The 16,055-nt window shown below is 38.6% G+C and overlaps 1 protein-coding gene across 1 annotated transcript in view; it reads right to left on the bottom strand.

The window, feature by feature from the left end:
• The window catches only part of WWC2 (WW and C2 domain containing 2), a 295,272-nt gene that overhangs the window by 58,811 nt on the left and 220,406 nt on the right, over nucleotides 1-16,055 (bottom strand). Inside the window, exons 6-8 of the mRNA XM_006882228.1 lie at nucleotides 5,697-5,826; nucleotides 2,475-2,621; nucleotides 1,390-1,463 (exon numbers count right to left, since the gene is read on the bottom strand). Of these exons, the coding sequence (XP_006882290.1) occupies nucleotides 1,390-1,463; nucleotides 2,475-2,621; nucleotides 5,697-5,826 (351 nt within the window). The remainder of the gene's footprint in view (nucleotides 1-1,389; nucleotides 1,464-2,474; nucleotides 2,622-5,696; nucleotides 5,827-16,055) is intronic.

Genomic DNA, 16,055 nt, shown 5'->3' with positions numbered 1-16,055 from the left:
TTATTTATTATTGATAATAAATTTGTCATCCTTGGGATGGGAAAAGGAGCTCTGATAGTGCAGGCCGTGGGGAGCTGTGCTGCTAACCCTCAGGCAGGCCCTCTCTGATAGTCTGAACTTACTAGTGACTCCGAGGGAGAAAGATGGAAACTTCCTCCAATGTGATTTCCAGCCTCTGAAAGCTTCTGGAGGCTCAGTATGAGCTAGTTTCAATTCAAGGTTAGTAGGTAAATGAGTGAGTGTATGGTGCGACACAATGATGTAGGTAATTTTGATGGGCTTCTCTTTTAAGAAGAAACATAGTGCATTCTCACTTTCTGCAAAGTGACGATGTAATTTTCTTAATGTTTACTAAGTAGTAAATCAACAGCATTGATAATAAAAAAGAACTCAACGGCACACAACAACAACAACAACATCAAATGTATCTGTATGACCCCTTCTTCAAAATAATAAAGACCTGTGTATTATAAAAACAATTAGAGTCTATCCAGTAGGAAGTACAGCCAGAGTGCTTCTTACAGACAGGATGACAAAGCTTTGACTCACACATTTTGGGCATGTTGCTAGGGGAGGCTATATCTTGGAGGTGGACATCATGCTTGGAAAGGTGGCGGGTCAGAGAAGGAGCGGAAGACCTTCAACAAGATTGACTGACAGTGACTGCAGCAATGGGTTCAAGTATGTCAGAGATGCTGAGGATGGCACAGGATAGGACAGAATTCAGATCTGTTGTTCACAGTCATAGGCGACTCAACAGTCCCTAACAGTGGTATATACAGATAGTGTGAATTCTCAATCTTAGAGACTAAAGGAAAGAAAAACACTACAGGGATTAGTAAGAGTTTATAAAGTAAAAGACAGAAATCTCTCTTCGTTCTTTATGAAATAAGTAAACTGGAGGAGACACTTCAGCACCGTGAGGTCCATTAGCAGTTATTCTTCACTTTAAAGTAAAGGAATACACTTTAAGATGTTAACCTTGGAACTCAATAGCAATTAGGCTGTGTAACTGAGCCACTGTATCATGTGTCCACCTGACAAAGCAATCGTCTTACTTTTAATTGTTAAGTGTGGTGTAAGCACAAAGTCTCTTAGAATCCCCCAGAAAGCATGAGAATGGTTTCATTCCCATACAACTTCTCATAATTCTCTCAGTTCCTCAGCTTTGTGAGATGGGAGGGGGGGAGGGCAACCTAACACAAACAAAACAGAAGAAACTACTTTCTTTTAAAAGACTCCATAAAGCAAGTAAGTGAAAAAGGTTAAGTCGGTGAGAGCACTAAACAGGCTCCCACAGAGTGTCCAGCAGATGTCACTATTGAAGTAAAGATAAGCTCTGGAAGGAGCCCACAAACCACTGAACTTATCAGCTCCCCAAATCATTACCTTCTTTTGGCTTCTTCATACTGTAGGCTTAGCCTGACCTTTTCAGCTAAATTTGATCTGCTTCTCACTCCAATCTAGTAAAAAACAGAGAGAAAAAGTCAATTAACTCTGCTAATGAATGAAGTAAACTGCTTTTGTTTCTAGGAAGAGCAAGTAATTGAAAAGCTAAAGTAGACAATACTGAAACTGGGAACACCAGTTTTAAAAGACACTAACTTTGTTGTCTCAGTAGGAGCGAACATTCCTTTTTAATTCAAGCTTGTCTGTTGCCTCAAACACTGAAGTCCTTAACACTTTTTCTACACATTAACTTCAAGATTAAAAATATCAGGTAAACGTTTCTAGTATCTAAGAGTTTATGAAGAGTGTGCAGGTCAATAAAATTTATGAACTGGAACTAATTTCTTTCCTGCTTATGAGCCAAAATTTCCATCATTTAGCTTTTATAACTGCAGAAAAAATATAAACTAAATAACTTCAAGGTTTAATTTTTCAAATAGGTAAACACTACTGTTGATCTCTATCTAACTTTAACTTCAAAGCACGTATTTCAAAGAAGCATACGAGAATACAAAACTAAATGTGAACTGACTAAAAAGTACATAGTAGTTAATGACTTCCCAAAAGGGAGAACACAAGAGAGCTAACAGTACCTAACTCACCTGAAGGATTTTTTAATGTTCTGTATAAATCATAAATGTTTTAATGTATTAAACTGAAGATGAAGGAAAACATGAATTCTCATTAATAATAATAAAAAATGTTTCTCTTTAGCCTTAATGTTTATTTGAAAGAAGCTGTAAGTTAGATTTCTTGTGTCTCTAGTCTTTAATAGTATTTTTGAATAAATACACTCTGAGTTTGAACAAAGCTATTCATATGGAGAAATTCTGATATGCTTAGTACCTAGACAGAAAAGATAAGGCTATAATTTCTAAAGTCAGTCTGAGAAGTATGAAACGCTGAGTGCACACAACAGAAATTCAAAGCACACGTCTACCTTCTGCTCTGCTTTCCATTTTTACTGTAATTAAGGGTCGTCAAGGACAGCACTGAGGCCAGCCCTCCCACCTGATCTAACTTACATCTCCGGAAATGCTCGTTTGTGACCCAGCATCAAGGGTCTGTCTGGAGAGAGATAAATGAGAGGTCACAGGGCTGGATCGCAAGTCTGGTTCAGATCTGCCAATGCTCTGATCCAAATGAAACCGCTCCTGGAGCTTAGCAAGGCTCTGTGCGGGAGAAACAAAAGATTTCATAAAGCTTAACATCTAATTAGGGTAACCGGTACCTCACTCAAAGTGATCATTTCAACAGAAAATACAACAATTCCTTTAAATTGACATTTGTCACTTTAAATTATTGAAGGGTAGGGAAAACAAGAATAGAATATAATTTTGCCCTCACACATGTGACTTTGGAAGCATGTGATATTCTATTAAATGGTTATGTTACCTTTTCTCAAGAATGCACTTCCTCGTGAACAAAGGTTTCTTTGTAATTAATACACACATTTTTCATTTTTAAAATTTCATTAAGAAGGACACTATTTTAATAGAAATCATTGACTCTGTGCAATAAACATCATGGAAACTTGAAACACCTACATATGTGATCTGATATTACATATAGCAAACTTTCCTGCTTAGGAGTTGGCTAACAATGATACCATTTTATAGCTAAACAGCACCCTGCTTTGCCCACATTAAAGTTAGAGATGAGGAAACTTTGGCTCTAAAGTCAAGGAGGTGGGTGGCACAGTCTCCCTCATGATGAACCAGTCTTTGTTTTACTGCACAGCACTGTCTGTGATGAGAAGCATGGTTTGCTAAAGCAAACAGTCAAAAGCTAGTTTGTCAACTGTTTGCATTTACCCATGTTTCATAAACTGAGTTCTTCACAGGAATGATCTTCGTCAGTATAAGCACGAACAAAGAAAATATTTTCTAAACTGCTAAAAACAAAAACCTCACATTAACACAAGTGATAACGATAAAGAACATGTTAACTGTTATCTTTAAGGTTAAAACTCTAGGGTTAAAACCTGATTTCTAAATTCTCATAAGGAATTTCAAATGCAAGAGATGTGACAGTTATCTTTAATGTGATTTTATTTTCTTTCAGAGGGCTTTTTTATACAAAATGTACACTACAAGGGATAAAACTAGTTTTTAATGGTATTAAAAAATGGTCATAGCAAATACAAGTTGTAGAAAAGAACAAAGAAACTTTCAGTCACCTTGGGCAAGCTTTTTTCTATCTTCTTATCTGTAAAGTGAAATGGCTAGACTACATCAGTGTTTTCAAATCTATTTTTGGTGACAACACACTAAATTATGACTGATACGCTTCTGAATGAACTACAGAAGCCTAGAAAATAAAACCACATCACTTATTTATTAAAAGTAACCACATCACTTATTTATTAAAAGGAGGTATCTTTTTGGTGAAATTTATTTTAATTATACATGTATGTGTATAATTAAATTCTACAGGTATATATAAAAAATTTAAAATAGATTCAGACATTTGTAGGTTAATGGATTTGGATATAAAATATATTTCTAACTATGGGTTTAGTCAAAGGCATCTGAAAGTCATGTAAGATACCAAATGTCTTTCAGCTCTATTATCGATCTGTATCTACCAATTAATCGTTCCATATACTTCAGTGATTTAAAAGGAATCTTCTTTATAATTTAATCTGCCTTATATATAAATTCAAAGTTCATACAAAAGAATAAAAGGCAACTTAAAATTGCTAAACTGTAAGGTTACAAAGCAAACTTATTTAAGTACCTTTAAGCTGGTTTTCTTTAATTTTTTTTAAGGATTTAGTATAAGCATTTCAGAAATTACTGACTTGATATGCAGCACTACTGTCCTTGTGTGTGTCCATTAAAACAAAATTTCTGGATTGCAAGTATCTATCTATATTTGAGTCCTAGTCCTGTCAGCTGGGTAACTTGAAGCAAGTCACTCAACTACTCTGTGCTATAATTTTCTATATGTACACCAAGAACAATAAGAACATCTGACTTTCGCATTGCTGACTTACTTATATGCAAGAAATAAAAGTGCCTGGCACAAAGTCATTAAATATTTGTTGTTAGTTAGATCTCTTCTTGCAAAGTTCAAGAATATCCCACTAGCATTTTGAAAATGGACATGAAATAGTTGATGACTATGGTTCTTAAATATGGAGATTCTATTAAGAATGTAAGCATCATCACATTCTTAGTGGTAGAACTTTCCCCAGAAATGTGGATGGTAATCATATTCAACCACACAAAGAACTTCAAATGTGTAAAATACAAAGAATTCCTGGAGTGTGCAATAATCATGGGATGAAGAGAAAGGATGACTAAGAAGAGATACATCCTCCAAAACACCCCAATAATGTTAAAAAGGGGGAAATGTAGTTTTATCTGGTATGTATAAATTTTAAAAGGCATAATATTGGTCACTAAATGGCTGGGATTTTTGGTTGGTTTTATTTTCTTGCTATGCACGGGCTGGGACATCTAGCATTGTATAATCCAGCACTGTGTAAGACTGAAGGGTAGAGAACTGTACAGGTATAACTAGCGGATCTACTATGATGTCCTAAAGTGATCCGAAGAGTGACCCTCTGCTTAGAGAACATGCCCCATCCTAGCTCCACTGCTGAAGAGTCAACTCTGACTGATAGTAACCCACCAATGGGCTTCTGAGACTGTAAATCTTTACAGGAAGAAATTGCCTATCTTTCTCTTCAGAGCAGGTAGTGAATTTGAGTCACTGATTTTCTTGTTACCAGTATAAGATATAATGCACTTTGTCACCAGAGCTCCCCTTGCTAGCAATTCAGAATTATCTAGGGCAGAAAAGTATTTCCAAGTTTCTCAAGTAAAATGCCCCCCTTCCTACAGGCATACTGTTTTCCTAGAGATAAAGGATGCATGCCCTTTATGCAACCTGGGTTGAAATTCACTTGTTTAGGGACTCTGCTTACATAGATTCCACATGGTGTTTGCAATGAGTATCACGATGCACCCCTGCGTTCATTTAATCTTCTTTCCTGCATTACATGATGTATCACCTACTCTACAAAAGGACAGCCAAACCTAGCAGTATCAAAACCTTAAGAGCAAATTTTTTCTCTTCCAAAGTAGGCAGTTGGTTTATTTCATTCAACATATTCTGATGGGGTCAAATGTTGGTATGCCAAAGGGTCATCTAAACTCAGATGGAGATTTTCTGCCTGAAAGAACTTGTGGGGCTCCTGACAGTAGCAGCTTGTCCAAACAAAATGTGCTACAACATACCTGCATCAGATCTTGTTTTTCTTTTTCTCCTGAGCTGATGGCCTTTCTGATAGATTTCAGCTCAGTCAGGATGGCTTTGGCTTCATTAAGTTCATATCCACTCTGGCCTCCAGACATTTTTTTATCAATTCTAGTGTGTAAAAAAAAAAGAAAAGAAAAGAAAAGAATGACTGCATGGAATACCAATTTGCTTTGTAAACATTTAATCAAAAGTTTAAAACTTAAATTACCTATTAAAACAGATGTAGAAATTTGGGTCTGAAAGATGTATACTACCACCAGTTGTCTCTCAGTTTGTGTACTGTGCGGTAGCTTAGATGTTGCTGCTATGCCTCTAGAATTTTAAATACCAGCCAGTCACCCACAGTTGACAAGTTTCAGTAGAGTTTCCAGACTAAGACTAAGAATCAGGACCAGCCATATACTTCTGAAGTAACAGGCTTCCAAAAACACTCTGGACAATGGGAGACCACTGTTGGATTCAGTGCCAGAAGATGAGATCCACAGGCTTGAAGGCCCTCAAAAAGCAACGAGTAAGGCAATGACTACCACAATGGGCTTGGGCATGCCGGAGAAGGTGATGATGGCACAGGACAGGGCAAGATTCAGACCTGTTCTTCACAGAACAGCTATGAGTTACCGTCAGCGTTGTAACACCTCACAACAACTCTTACATACCAGTATCAATCTTTCAAAGTGGTTGCTTATGCTTTTTTGTTTTAATTATGATTAGTTAAGATTTACCCAAAAGCCACTTCGTACTGGCCCATATCTAATACCCTTCTGAATGAAGTAAAAATGACTTCTTCTCTTCAGATTTCTGGGTGATAACACAGCTGTCTGAACTCACACCTCACTGATTTGCTGATCTTTATCTTCACTTTGAGGAAGGCAAAGGGTTCTAGAAGGAAAGAAATGCCAATACACGAGCTGGTTACAGGAACTACAGCACTCATCACTGTCGCCTCATTGTAGCTGCCACAAATGTCACGAGTGCCTTGCCCCATGCCAATACCTTGACAGAATATTAATAAATGATTGTAAAGACTGTTGCTGCTGTTCTGTGCATCGAGTCACTTGCGACTCATAGCGACTTAATGTACAACAGCCCTAAACTCTTCTCTCTCCTATGCCAATCACACTGTCTCCAATACACCCATCCAGATTACCCCAGTCACTGAATCAATCCACCTCATAGATGTCCTCCCTCTCCTGCACAGTCCTTCCATCCTCCCAAGCATGATGTTCCTCTCCAAGGACCAGTCCCTCCTTACAATATGTCCAAAGTATGTCAGACAAAGCCTTAGAATCCTTGCCTCCAAGGAGGAGCCCAGTTCAACCCTCTCCAGGATGACACACCTTAGTCTCCAGAGAGACACGATTGCTCTTCAGTACTTTGGAGAGGTCCCTAACAGCAGACTTTCTCATCGTAATATGTCTTTTAATTTCCTGGCTGCTGGTGCCAAGAGTGTTGACTGTGGAGCCAAGCAAACTAAAGCTGTGAACAATCTCAATCTCTTCACCAGCCATCCTGATGTTGCCAATTGGTCCAGTGTTGAGAATCTTTGGAGCCTCAATCCATATTGAAGGCTGTAGTCCTTTGACCCTCTTCAGGTCCTCCTCACTTTCTGCAAGCAGGGTTGTGTCATCTGCATAACACAGGCTGTTGATAGATCTTCCACCAATTCTGACACCACATTTCTCCTCATAGAGCCCAGTCTCCTGGATAATCTGCTCTGCATACAGGTTGAAAAGGTATGGAGACAGGACACATCCCTGGCGTACACATTTCCCAATTTTGAACCATGCAGTATTTCCTTCTCTGTCCTGACAACTACCTCTTGCTCCAAGTATAGGTTTCACATTAGCACGATCAAGTGTTTTGGGATTCCCATTCTTCTCAGAGTCAGCCAATTTCTTATAATCTTATAGTCAAACACCTTTGCATAATCAATGAAACACAGATAGACATTCCTCTGGTATTCCCTGCTTTCAGTTTAGATCCATCTAACATTAGCTACAATATCCCTAGTACCACGACCCCTTCTAAACCCAGCCTGGACTTCTGGCAGTTCTCTGCTGATGTGCTGTTTCAGTCGTTTTTGGATAATCTTCAGTAGAATCTTGCTTGCATGTAAAATCAACAATATTGTTCTGTAGTTTCCACACTCTGTTGGGTCACCCTTCTTTGGAATGGGAACAAATATAGATCTCTTCCAGTCAGCTGGCCAAGTGGTTGTTCTCCAGATTTCTTGGCACAACTTGGTGAGCACGTCCAGGGCAGCATCTATTAGCTGAAATAAGTCAATTGGTATACCATCTATTCCTGGAGCCTTATTTTTTGCTATTTCCTTCAAAGCAGCTTGAACTTCTTCCTACATCATGATAGGCTCTTGCTCATATGTTGTTTCATTAAATTCTTCTGTGTCTGCCAATTCCTTTCCATACAGTGACTCAGCATATTCTTTCCATCTTCCTGGATCATTTAATATTCTGCCGAAAGCATCCTTGATTATAGCAACCCGAGTTGTAATGATTACCTACACTAATTAGCATTCCACGATACTTAGGTTGTATGGTTAGTTTCTTCTTTTTTAACACACAAAAAGGTATTTATTCTATTTCAATAAAATCACTGACCTTGCTGAATGAGTTCACATTTAACAGAAAAAGGCAGAAAGGTGGATGTGTTCATTTGCTAACAGTGAATGAAGAACTCTGAAATAAGGTAATGTATTCCCACTGCAGCTCTGCTGACCAAATGTCCTTGAAACATCACCCAAAGTTGGAGAATTTTAAGTAACTTCACTATTTATATTTGAAGAGCCTAATCTTATTAGTTGGGGGGTTTTTGTAAGGTTAAAGAAAAATTTATTTATTTGCATTAAGGTGCTGGTGAATAATGCTGAATGTGTCTCATGGACTGCCTGAGAAACAAATACATCGGTCTTGTAAGAAATACAGCCTGAATGGTCCTTTAGAAGTAAGGATGGTGAGATTCTGCCTCACACACCATGGGTAAGTTACCAGGAGGGGCCAGCCCCTCCCTGGAGCTGGAGATCATCCTTGGCAAAGTGGTTGCTACTGTGTACTGTCCAGTCGGAATGGAACCATACCCGACCCTCCAGCAAAGCCCAACCTTACTGTTGTTAGGTGCCTTCGAGTAGAGTATGACTCACAGCAACCCTATGAGAAAAAGATCTGAACTACTCAAAACCATTTCTGAAGTCTCTGTGTCAATCCACCTGATTTAAGATCTTCTTCTCCTTCATCATCCCTCCACCTTTCCAAGCATGATGTCCATTTTAAAGGAATAATATCTATTCTCTATTATCATCTTTGTCTCCAAGAAGTACCCTGGCTACACATTTTTTAAGACATATCTGCTTGTTCTTTCGGCAGGGAGGAGAGACAGCGCAGGAGAGGAAGAACCTCTATGAGGTGGACTGATTCAGTGACTGGGGTAATCGGGATGGGTGTGTCAGAGACAGTGAGATTTGGCGCAGGATAGAGCAGGGTTTAGGGCTGCTGTACACAGGGTCGCTATGAGCTGCAGGAGACTCGACAGCACATAACAACAACAACAATATAGGATATTCGGCACTGTTCTCCAGTATTACATACAGTTCAAAGGCATTAATAATTCTTCTGTCATCTTTATTCATTTTGTAGGTCTTTAGCAGCATAAAAACTGATTGAAAAGACCATGGTCTGAACCAGGTACACCTTAGTCCTTAAACTAACATCATGGCTCCTCAGTAATTTGAAGAAGTCCCTGACTACAGACTTTACTAGTGCAATTCATCTCCTGATCTCATGACTGCTAGTATCATGTGCACTGATACTGAATCTAAGTAAGACATAGTCGTTGAGAGTTTCAATCTTCTCTCCATCTATTTTGATGTAACCTATTGGTCCAATGGTAAGAATTTTTGTTTCCTTGACAATCAGATGTAAATCATATTGAAGGTTGCATTCTTTGGTCTTCTGTAACAAGTGCTTCAAGCTCTCCTCACTGTCAGCAAGCAAAGTTATGTCACTGGCTACTGAAGGTTATTGGCGTGTCTTCCTCCATTCCTGATGCCACAATTTGTCTCCACAGAGTCCAGCTTCTTGAATAACTTTCTCAGCATAAAGACTGAAAATGTATGATCAAAGGATACAACCCTGATGTACACCTTTCCTAATGTTTAACCATGTAGTGTTCCTTTACTCTGTAAACACAAAAGACTCCTGGTCTAGGTATAGGTTTCACATGAGGAAATTAAGTGTTCTGGGATTTCCATTCTTCTCAATGTTCACAATAATTTGTTATGATCCACACAGCCAAACATCTTGGATAGTCATTAAAGCACAAAACAGGCATTCTTCTGGTATTCTCCACTCTCAACCAGAATCCATCTGTCATTACCAATGATTTCACTGGTGCCATGACCTCTTCTGAATCCAGCTTGAATGTCTGGCAGTTTCCTGACTATGTAATGTTCTAGATCATAAAACAGTATTTTGTTTGCATGTGATATTAATGATAGAGTTTGGTAATTTCCACATTCTAGTGGATGACCTTTCTTGGGAAAGAGAAAAAATATTGGTCTCTTCCAGTTGATCGACCACAGGCTAATGTCTTCAAAACTGACTGGTGAGCATATCCACAGTTGCATCTATCATTTGAAACATGTCAACTGGTATCCCATCGATTCCTGAGGCCTTATTTTTTGCCAATGCTTTTAGCAGCTTGAACTTCTTCCTTCCGTACCACTGGCTCTTGATCATGTAGTATTTTCTGAAATAGTTCCGAGTCAGGCAGTTCTTTTTTGGAACAGTAATTCTGTCTGTTTCCTCCATCTTCTTCTGATGCTTTCTGGCTCATTTAAGATTTTGCACACAACATCTGTCAGTATTACATCTGTCCATATTCCAAACTTATTACATATTAATTAGCTTTAAAAAGTGGCTTAACATTTCCTTCACTAGCACTCTCCTCAGCAACCCAAGCTTCCAAATTATGAATTACAGTTTGAATCATACCCTTCCCCTCCCAGCCAGCTAACAACCCTGTACATGTTTCCTAACATTCTTGGTCAGTGAAGAAATGGCATCCATTACATCACAGAGAGCTGGTTCTGAGTTCTTTTGGTTTACAATAATTAATGACATAATTCTTTTAAATATGAAAAGTGTAATCTCCAAAAAAATGCCATACTATTCACTCTTCCAAAGTTTAACCAAATAAGTGCCATTTATAAATAACATATTTCCCCCAAGTACAATTTTAGTAAATACTTCTAACTGTTGAATAAGCAATCAGAGCCATAATGAACCTAAGAAAGTAAACAAATTGCATCAAAAGGACATTTGACAATAAAGTAGAACTAAAAAGTTAAACACCATCACACAATACTTTGGAGGTACAAGGCCCCAGGAGCTTGTAACACACAAAATGACCTAATTCAACAAATAGACACTGTCGTGGATGTGCTCACCAAGTTGTGCAAAGAAATCTGGAGGACAAGTACCTAGCCAACTGAATGAAGAGATCTATGTTTGTTCCCATTTCAAAGAAAGGTGACCCAATAGAGTGTGGAAATTATTGAACAGTATCATTAATATCATATGCAAGCAAGATTCTGTTGAAAATTATCCAAAAACGAACTAACAGAAGTGCAGGCGGGGGTTAGAAGAAGTCATAGTACTAGGGATATCTAATTGTTAGATGCATCTTGGCTGAAAGAAGAAAGTACCAGTGGAATGTCTGTTTCATCTCTTCTGCAAAGGCACTTGATTTTGGGGATCACAACAAACTGAGGGTGAGTCTGAGAATGATAATCCCAAAACATATGACTGTTCTTATGCTAAACCTAAACTTGAACCAGGAAGCAGTCATCAGAACAGAGGTAGGAAACACTGGGTTCAAATAGGGATGGGTGTTCGGCAGGGATATATCCTATCTTCATACCTTTTCAATCTATGTACAGAACAGATCATCCGGCAGGCTGGGCTCTAGAAGGAGAAATGTGGCGTCAAGACTGGAGGAAAACTCATCAACAACCTACGTTATGCAGATGACATAACCCTGCTTGCTGAAACTGAGGAGGACCTGAAGTGCTTGCTGCAGAAGGCCAAGGACTACAGCTTTCAATATGGACTGAACCTCAACATCAAGAAAACAAAGATGCTCACCACTGGGCCAATTGGCAGCAATATGTTAGAGAGTGAAGAGATTGAGATTGTTAACAGCTTTAGTTTGCTTGGCTCCACAATCAACACTCTTGTAGTAGCAGCCAGGTAATCAAAACATGAATTGCATTGGAAAAGTCTGCTGTCATTGACCTCTCCAGAGTACTAAAGAGCAACATCATCAGTCTGGAGACTTAAGGTGTGCCTGATCTAAGCTACAGTCTTTGGAATTACTTGCTATGAATCAGAAAGCTGGACAATGATGGGATGTTAGAAAAAGAATTGATGCCTTTGAGTTATGGTGCTAGAGCAGAGTGTTGACTATACCATGAACTGCCAGGAGAACAAACAAATTCGTCCTTGAGAGGGTGAGAGCAGGCTGCTCCTTAGAGGCAAGGATTCTGAGGTTTTGTCTGACATTATTTTGACCATGCTACAAGGAAGGGTCAGTCCCTTGGAAAGGAATGTCATGCTTGGGAGGGTAGAGGGACAGTGCAAGAGAGGAAGACCCTTGATAAGACAGATTGATTCAGTGACTAGGGCAATGAGGGTAAGTGTGTCAGAGACAATAAGGATGGCACAGGATAGAGTAGATTTCAGGACTACTGTACACAGGGTTGCTATGAGTTTTAAGTGACTCAACGGTACATAACAACAACAGCAACAAACTATTAGAAGGGACCTCAGAGAGCTCCTAAGCACACTTCCTCCAAAAGAAGACTTTGAGGTCTGGCAGTATATGCAAATTCAGCTCCTCAATTGCAAGAATAGATACCACACGGATAATAGGGTAACAATTCTCAAGATGACAGATTTGGGCTTTAGGCTCTTTAAATTATTACATTTAAAATATTAAATAGGAAATCTGAAATAAAGCCAAATATTAACACTTGGTAGGGAATTCATTAACTGAAATTTATGGCTTCCATAAATACTGTCTAGATTAACTTTGTTGTTGTCAGGTAGCACCAAGTTGACTTCAACTCACAGCAACCCCGTAACAATAGATCCTGTGAACAACAGGTTTACAATTCTTGCCTCTAAGGAGCACTCTGGCTGCACTTCCTTCAAGAAAGGCTTGGTTGTTCTTTGGACAGTCCATGGAGTAGTCAACACAGTTTCTCCAAGATCACAATTCAAAGGCATCAATATGGAAAAGAAAGAGTATTTTATACTCATACAAATGCTAGTTCCAAATATTAGGAGCCTTGATGATGCCAAACACAGTTTTTCTGGTATTTTCTAATGAAGCAATTTTTACTTGGAGAAAAAAATACCAGAACTTTCAAGAAGTATCTACTTAATAGAGGGAGCTCCAGTGGCACAACCCATAGGGAGGTGCACTGCTAATCACCAGGTGGAGCCTTTCTAGTGGTTCAAATCCACTCACAGCTCCATAGGAGAAAGATGGGCAATCTCCTCCAAAGTGATTTATAGTCTTGGAAACCCCATTTACAGCTCTAAATTGGTTCCAAATCAATGACAGTGAGTGAGTGCATGATAGTGCCTGCCAAAATAGATTGAAGTGGATTTCAGAAATAGAAATCATTTCTATTTGTATAAAGCAAAATCTTTAGAACTTAATGGTGAAACAAATCTTTATTTCATATTTTAATACTTAAAAAAAATGTTTTAACAAAATCCAAATAACAAAAAAATAAATAGAGCCCTATCTACTGGACTGATAGTGAAGGGATGAAATCCTGAAGCCACCTCCCTAAGATAAATATGGAAGGGAAGACACTCCAGAGGTCACCTTTCAGCCAAATAACAGACTGGCCTAAGAAACAAACAGTAAACATGCCTGTGGAATGTGCTACTGAATCCAAACAGGGAAAAAATGAGAAGGCCCAGAGGGGCGGGAAAGCGGAGGGGCGGAAGCAGGCAGGCAGGAAGTGAGAGTGCTGACACACTGCACAGCTAGAGACCAATGCCATGGAACAAACTGTGTATAAATTGCTGAACGGGAAACTAATTTGCTGTGTAAACTTTCACTTGCAACAAAGGAAAAGATATATATAAAGAAAGAGATCAAAACCAAGCCTATTTACATTTCAGAGAGCGTTACAAATGGATGAAATTGTCTTTGATACCACTGTCCAAAATGAATACTAAGTATGACCAAGACAAGCTGACTCCAGTGAGCACTCACCATGGTCTACTTTTGGTCTTGTTTTCCTTTCATTCTGCCTCATGCAAACCTCTCCCCTGAACTATAAACATCTTATTTTTCGTTTACCTCTGTTTCCCCTCCATTGAAATTCTCTCATTTTTTTCTATTTTTGCTCTAAACGATAAAACAAAAAAATAACACTTGCTTATTTAAAACAAAATATTGGGGGTTTTTTCCCTAAATTTGAAAAGTTCCAGCGTAGACACTGCTTTCTTTAAAAAAATTTCTTTTTGTTGGCTTGCACATACCTTATAAGTAATTTTTTCCTCCCTATATCTCAGTCTCTTCTGAAACAGCGCTTTTGTGGAAAATGTGAGAACACTCAGAGCTAAAATTCATAAAACCTGTAGGTATTTTTGTTTATCTGGGTGCTTCCTTTCCAGTATTTTCCAGTTTTGATTGCACAACAGAGAAAACGAGGTGAAAATACACATATTCCTAGTGTCTATCTATCGATAAGCTGCACCATCATCCAGGCACAGGCCAAATTAGGGTGCAAAAGCTGAAATGAAGAACTACACATATTTACCCAAAATGAAATTACTGTTATGTACTAGAACAAATGCCATTCTAATTCCAGATTCAACAAACTATTCCATTTCATAGTGAATAAGTTAAAAAAATGCAGTGAGTAAGTTATGGCCCATTTTATGCTACTTCACAGTTTTCACTCCCTAGCTCCTCCACAATGTCCTGCTTTCTGCCGAAACACAATTACAAGATAGCACATTAATGTGAATAAATTAAAAATCCACAGAGGGATTATATTTAAATCTATTCTTGAACTATAACACCTATTACAGCCACAAGTGAAAAAGCCCCTTGATAGTGGCAGGAATATGGTTTCTTGAAGAGTATTGTCTCTTAGTTTCCTCCATTATCACACAAAGTTTTGTATAATTGTATACTGGTTCACATTTGAATAAAAACAGCTTTTATTTTGTCTACAGTTAAGATCAACAATAGAGATCTCTGATGTAAGATATCCTATCTCTCTGCTCTTGGTTTAAGGGATTAGAATCATTCCAAGAGAATGCCTGAATTTCTACAACAAATCTCTATTGTTTCCCCATGGAATGTTATTGACAGGTTGTTAAACATGCCTTAGATTCCTCTAAAACTGCTTGTTAAGAAAACTACTTTAAAACAATATAGCTTTGTTACATGTGTGTAACAAAGAAAGCAAGTCCTGCTAACCTTTAATCTCAGGTGGTGATATGAGTTGTAATTTCACTTGCCTTCAATATGTTTAACACATGGCTAAATAGTTTATGGTACTTCACAGTTTTCAAGCTCTACCTCCTCCACAATGCCCTGCTTATGTTGACCTTGTCGTTGTTGTTGTTATGTGCCATCCAGTCATGTGCGACTCATAGCGACCCTATGTACAACAGCCTCCTGTGCCAATCGCACTGTCTCTGACACTCCCGATTACCCCAGTCACTGAATCAATCCACCTCATAGAGGGCCTTCCTCTCCTGCGTTGTCCCTCTACCCTCCAAGCATGATGTCCCTCCACCAAGAACTGGTTCTTCTTTACAACATGTCCAAAGTATGTCAGATGAAGCCTCAGAATCCTTGCCTACAAGGAGCCGCCAGGTTTAACCCTCTCCAGAATGGATCTGTTTGTTTTCCTAGCAATCCATGGTACCCTCAATACTCTTCTCCAGCACCACAGCTCAAAGGCATCAATTCTCTTCCATCCTCCTTAGTCACTGTCTAACTCTCTGATGCATAACAAGTGATAGCAAAGACCATGACCTAAATAACACATAAATGTTATTTTGGTACTTTTCCACTTTGAGGGGAGCTCTGCTATGGTTCTTTGTACATGACTATACTACCTGAGTCACTGTATCGAAAGGAATTGGAAGACACAGAAGAATTTCATGAAACAACATATGAGCAAGAGCCTATGGTGATGAAAGAAGTTCAGGCTGCTTTGAAGGATGTGGCAAAAAATAAGGCTCCAGGAATAGATGGTATACCAATTGACATATTTCAGTTAA

Source organism: Elephantulus edwardii, unplaced genomic scaffold (assembly GCF_000299155.1).
Source record: "Elephantulus edwardii isolate Elephantulus edwardi_28Jun2011 unplaced genomic scaffold, EleEdw1.0 scaffold00018, whole genome shotgun sequence".
In the NCBI taxonomy this organism is placed as follows: domain Eukaryota; kingdom Metazoa; phylum Chordata; class Mammalia; order Macroscelidea; family Macroscelididae; genus Elephantulus; species Elephantulus edwardii.
The sequence above is the reverse complement of the archived record's forward strand: the minus strand, read 5'-3'. Positions and strand labels throughout refer to the sequence as shown.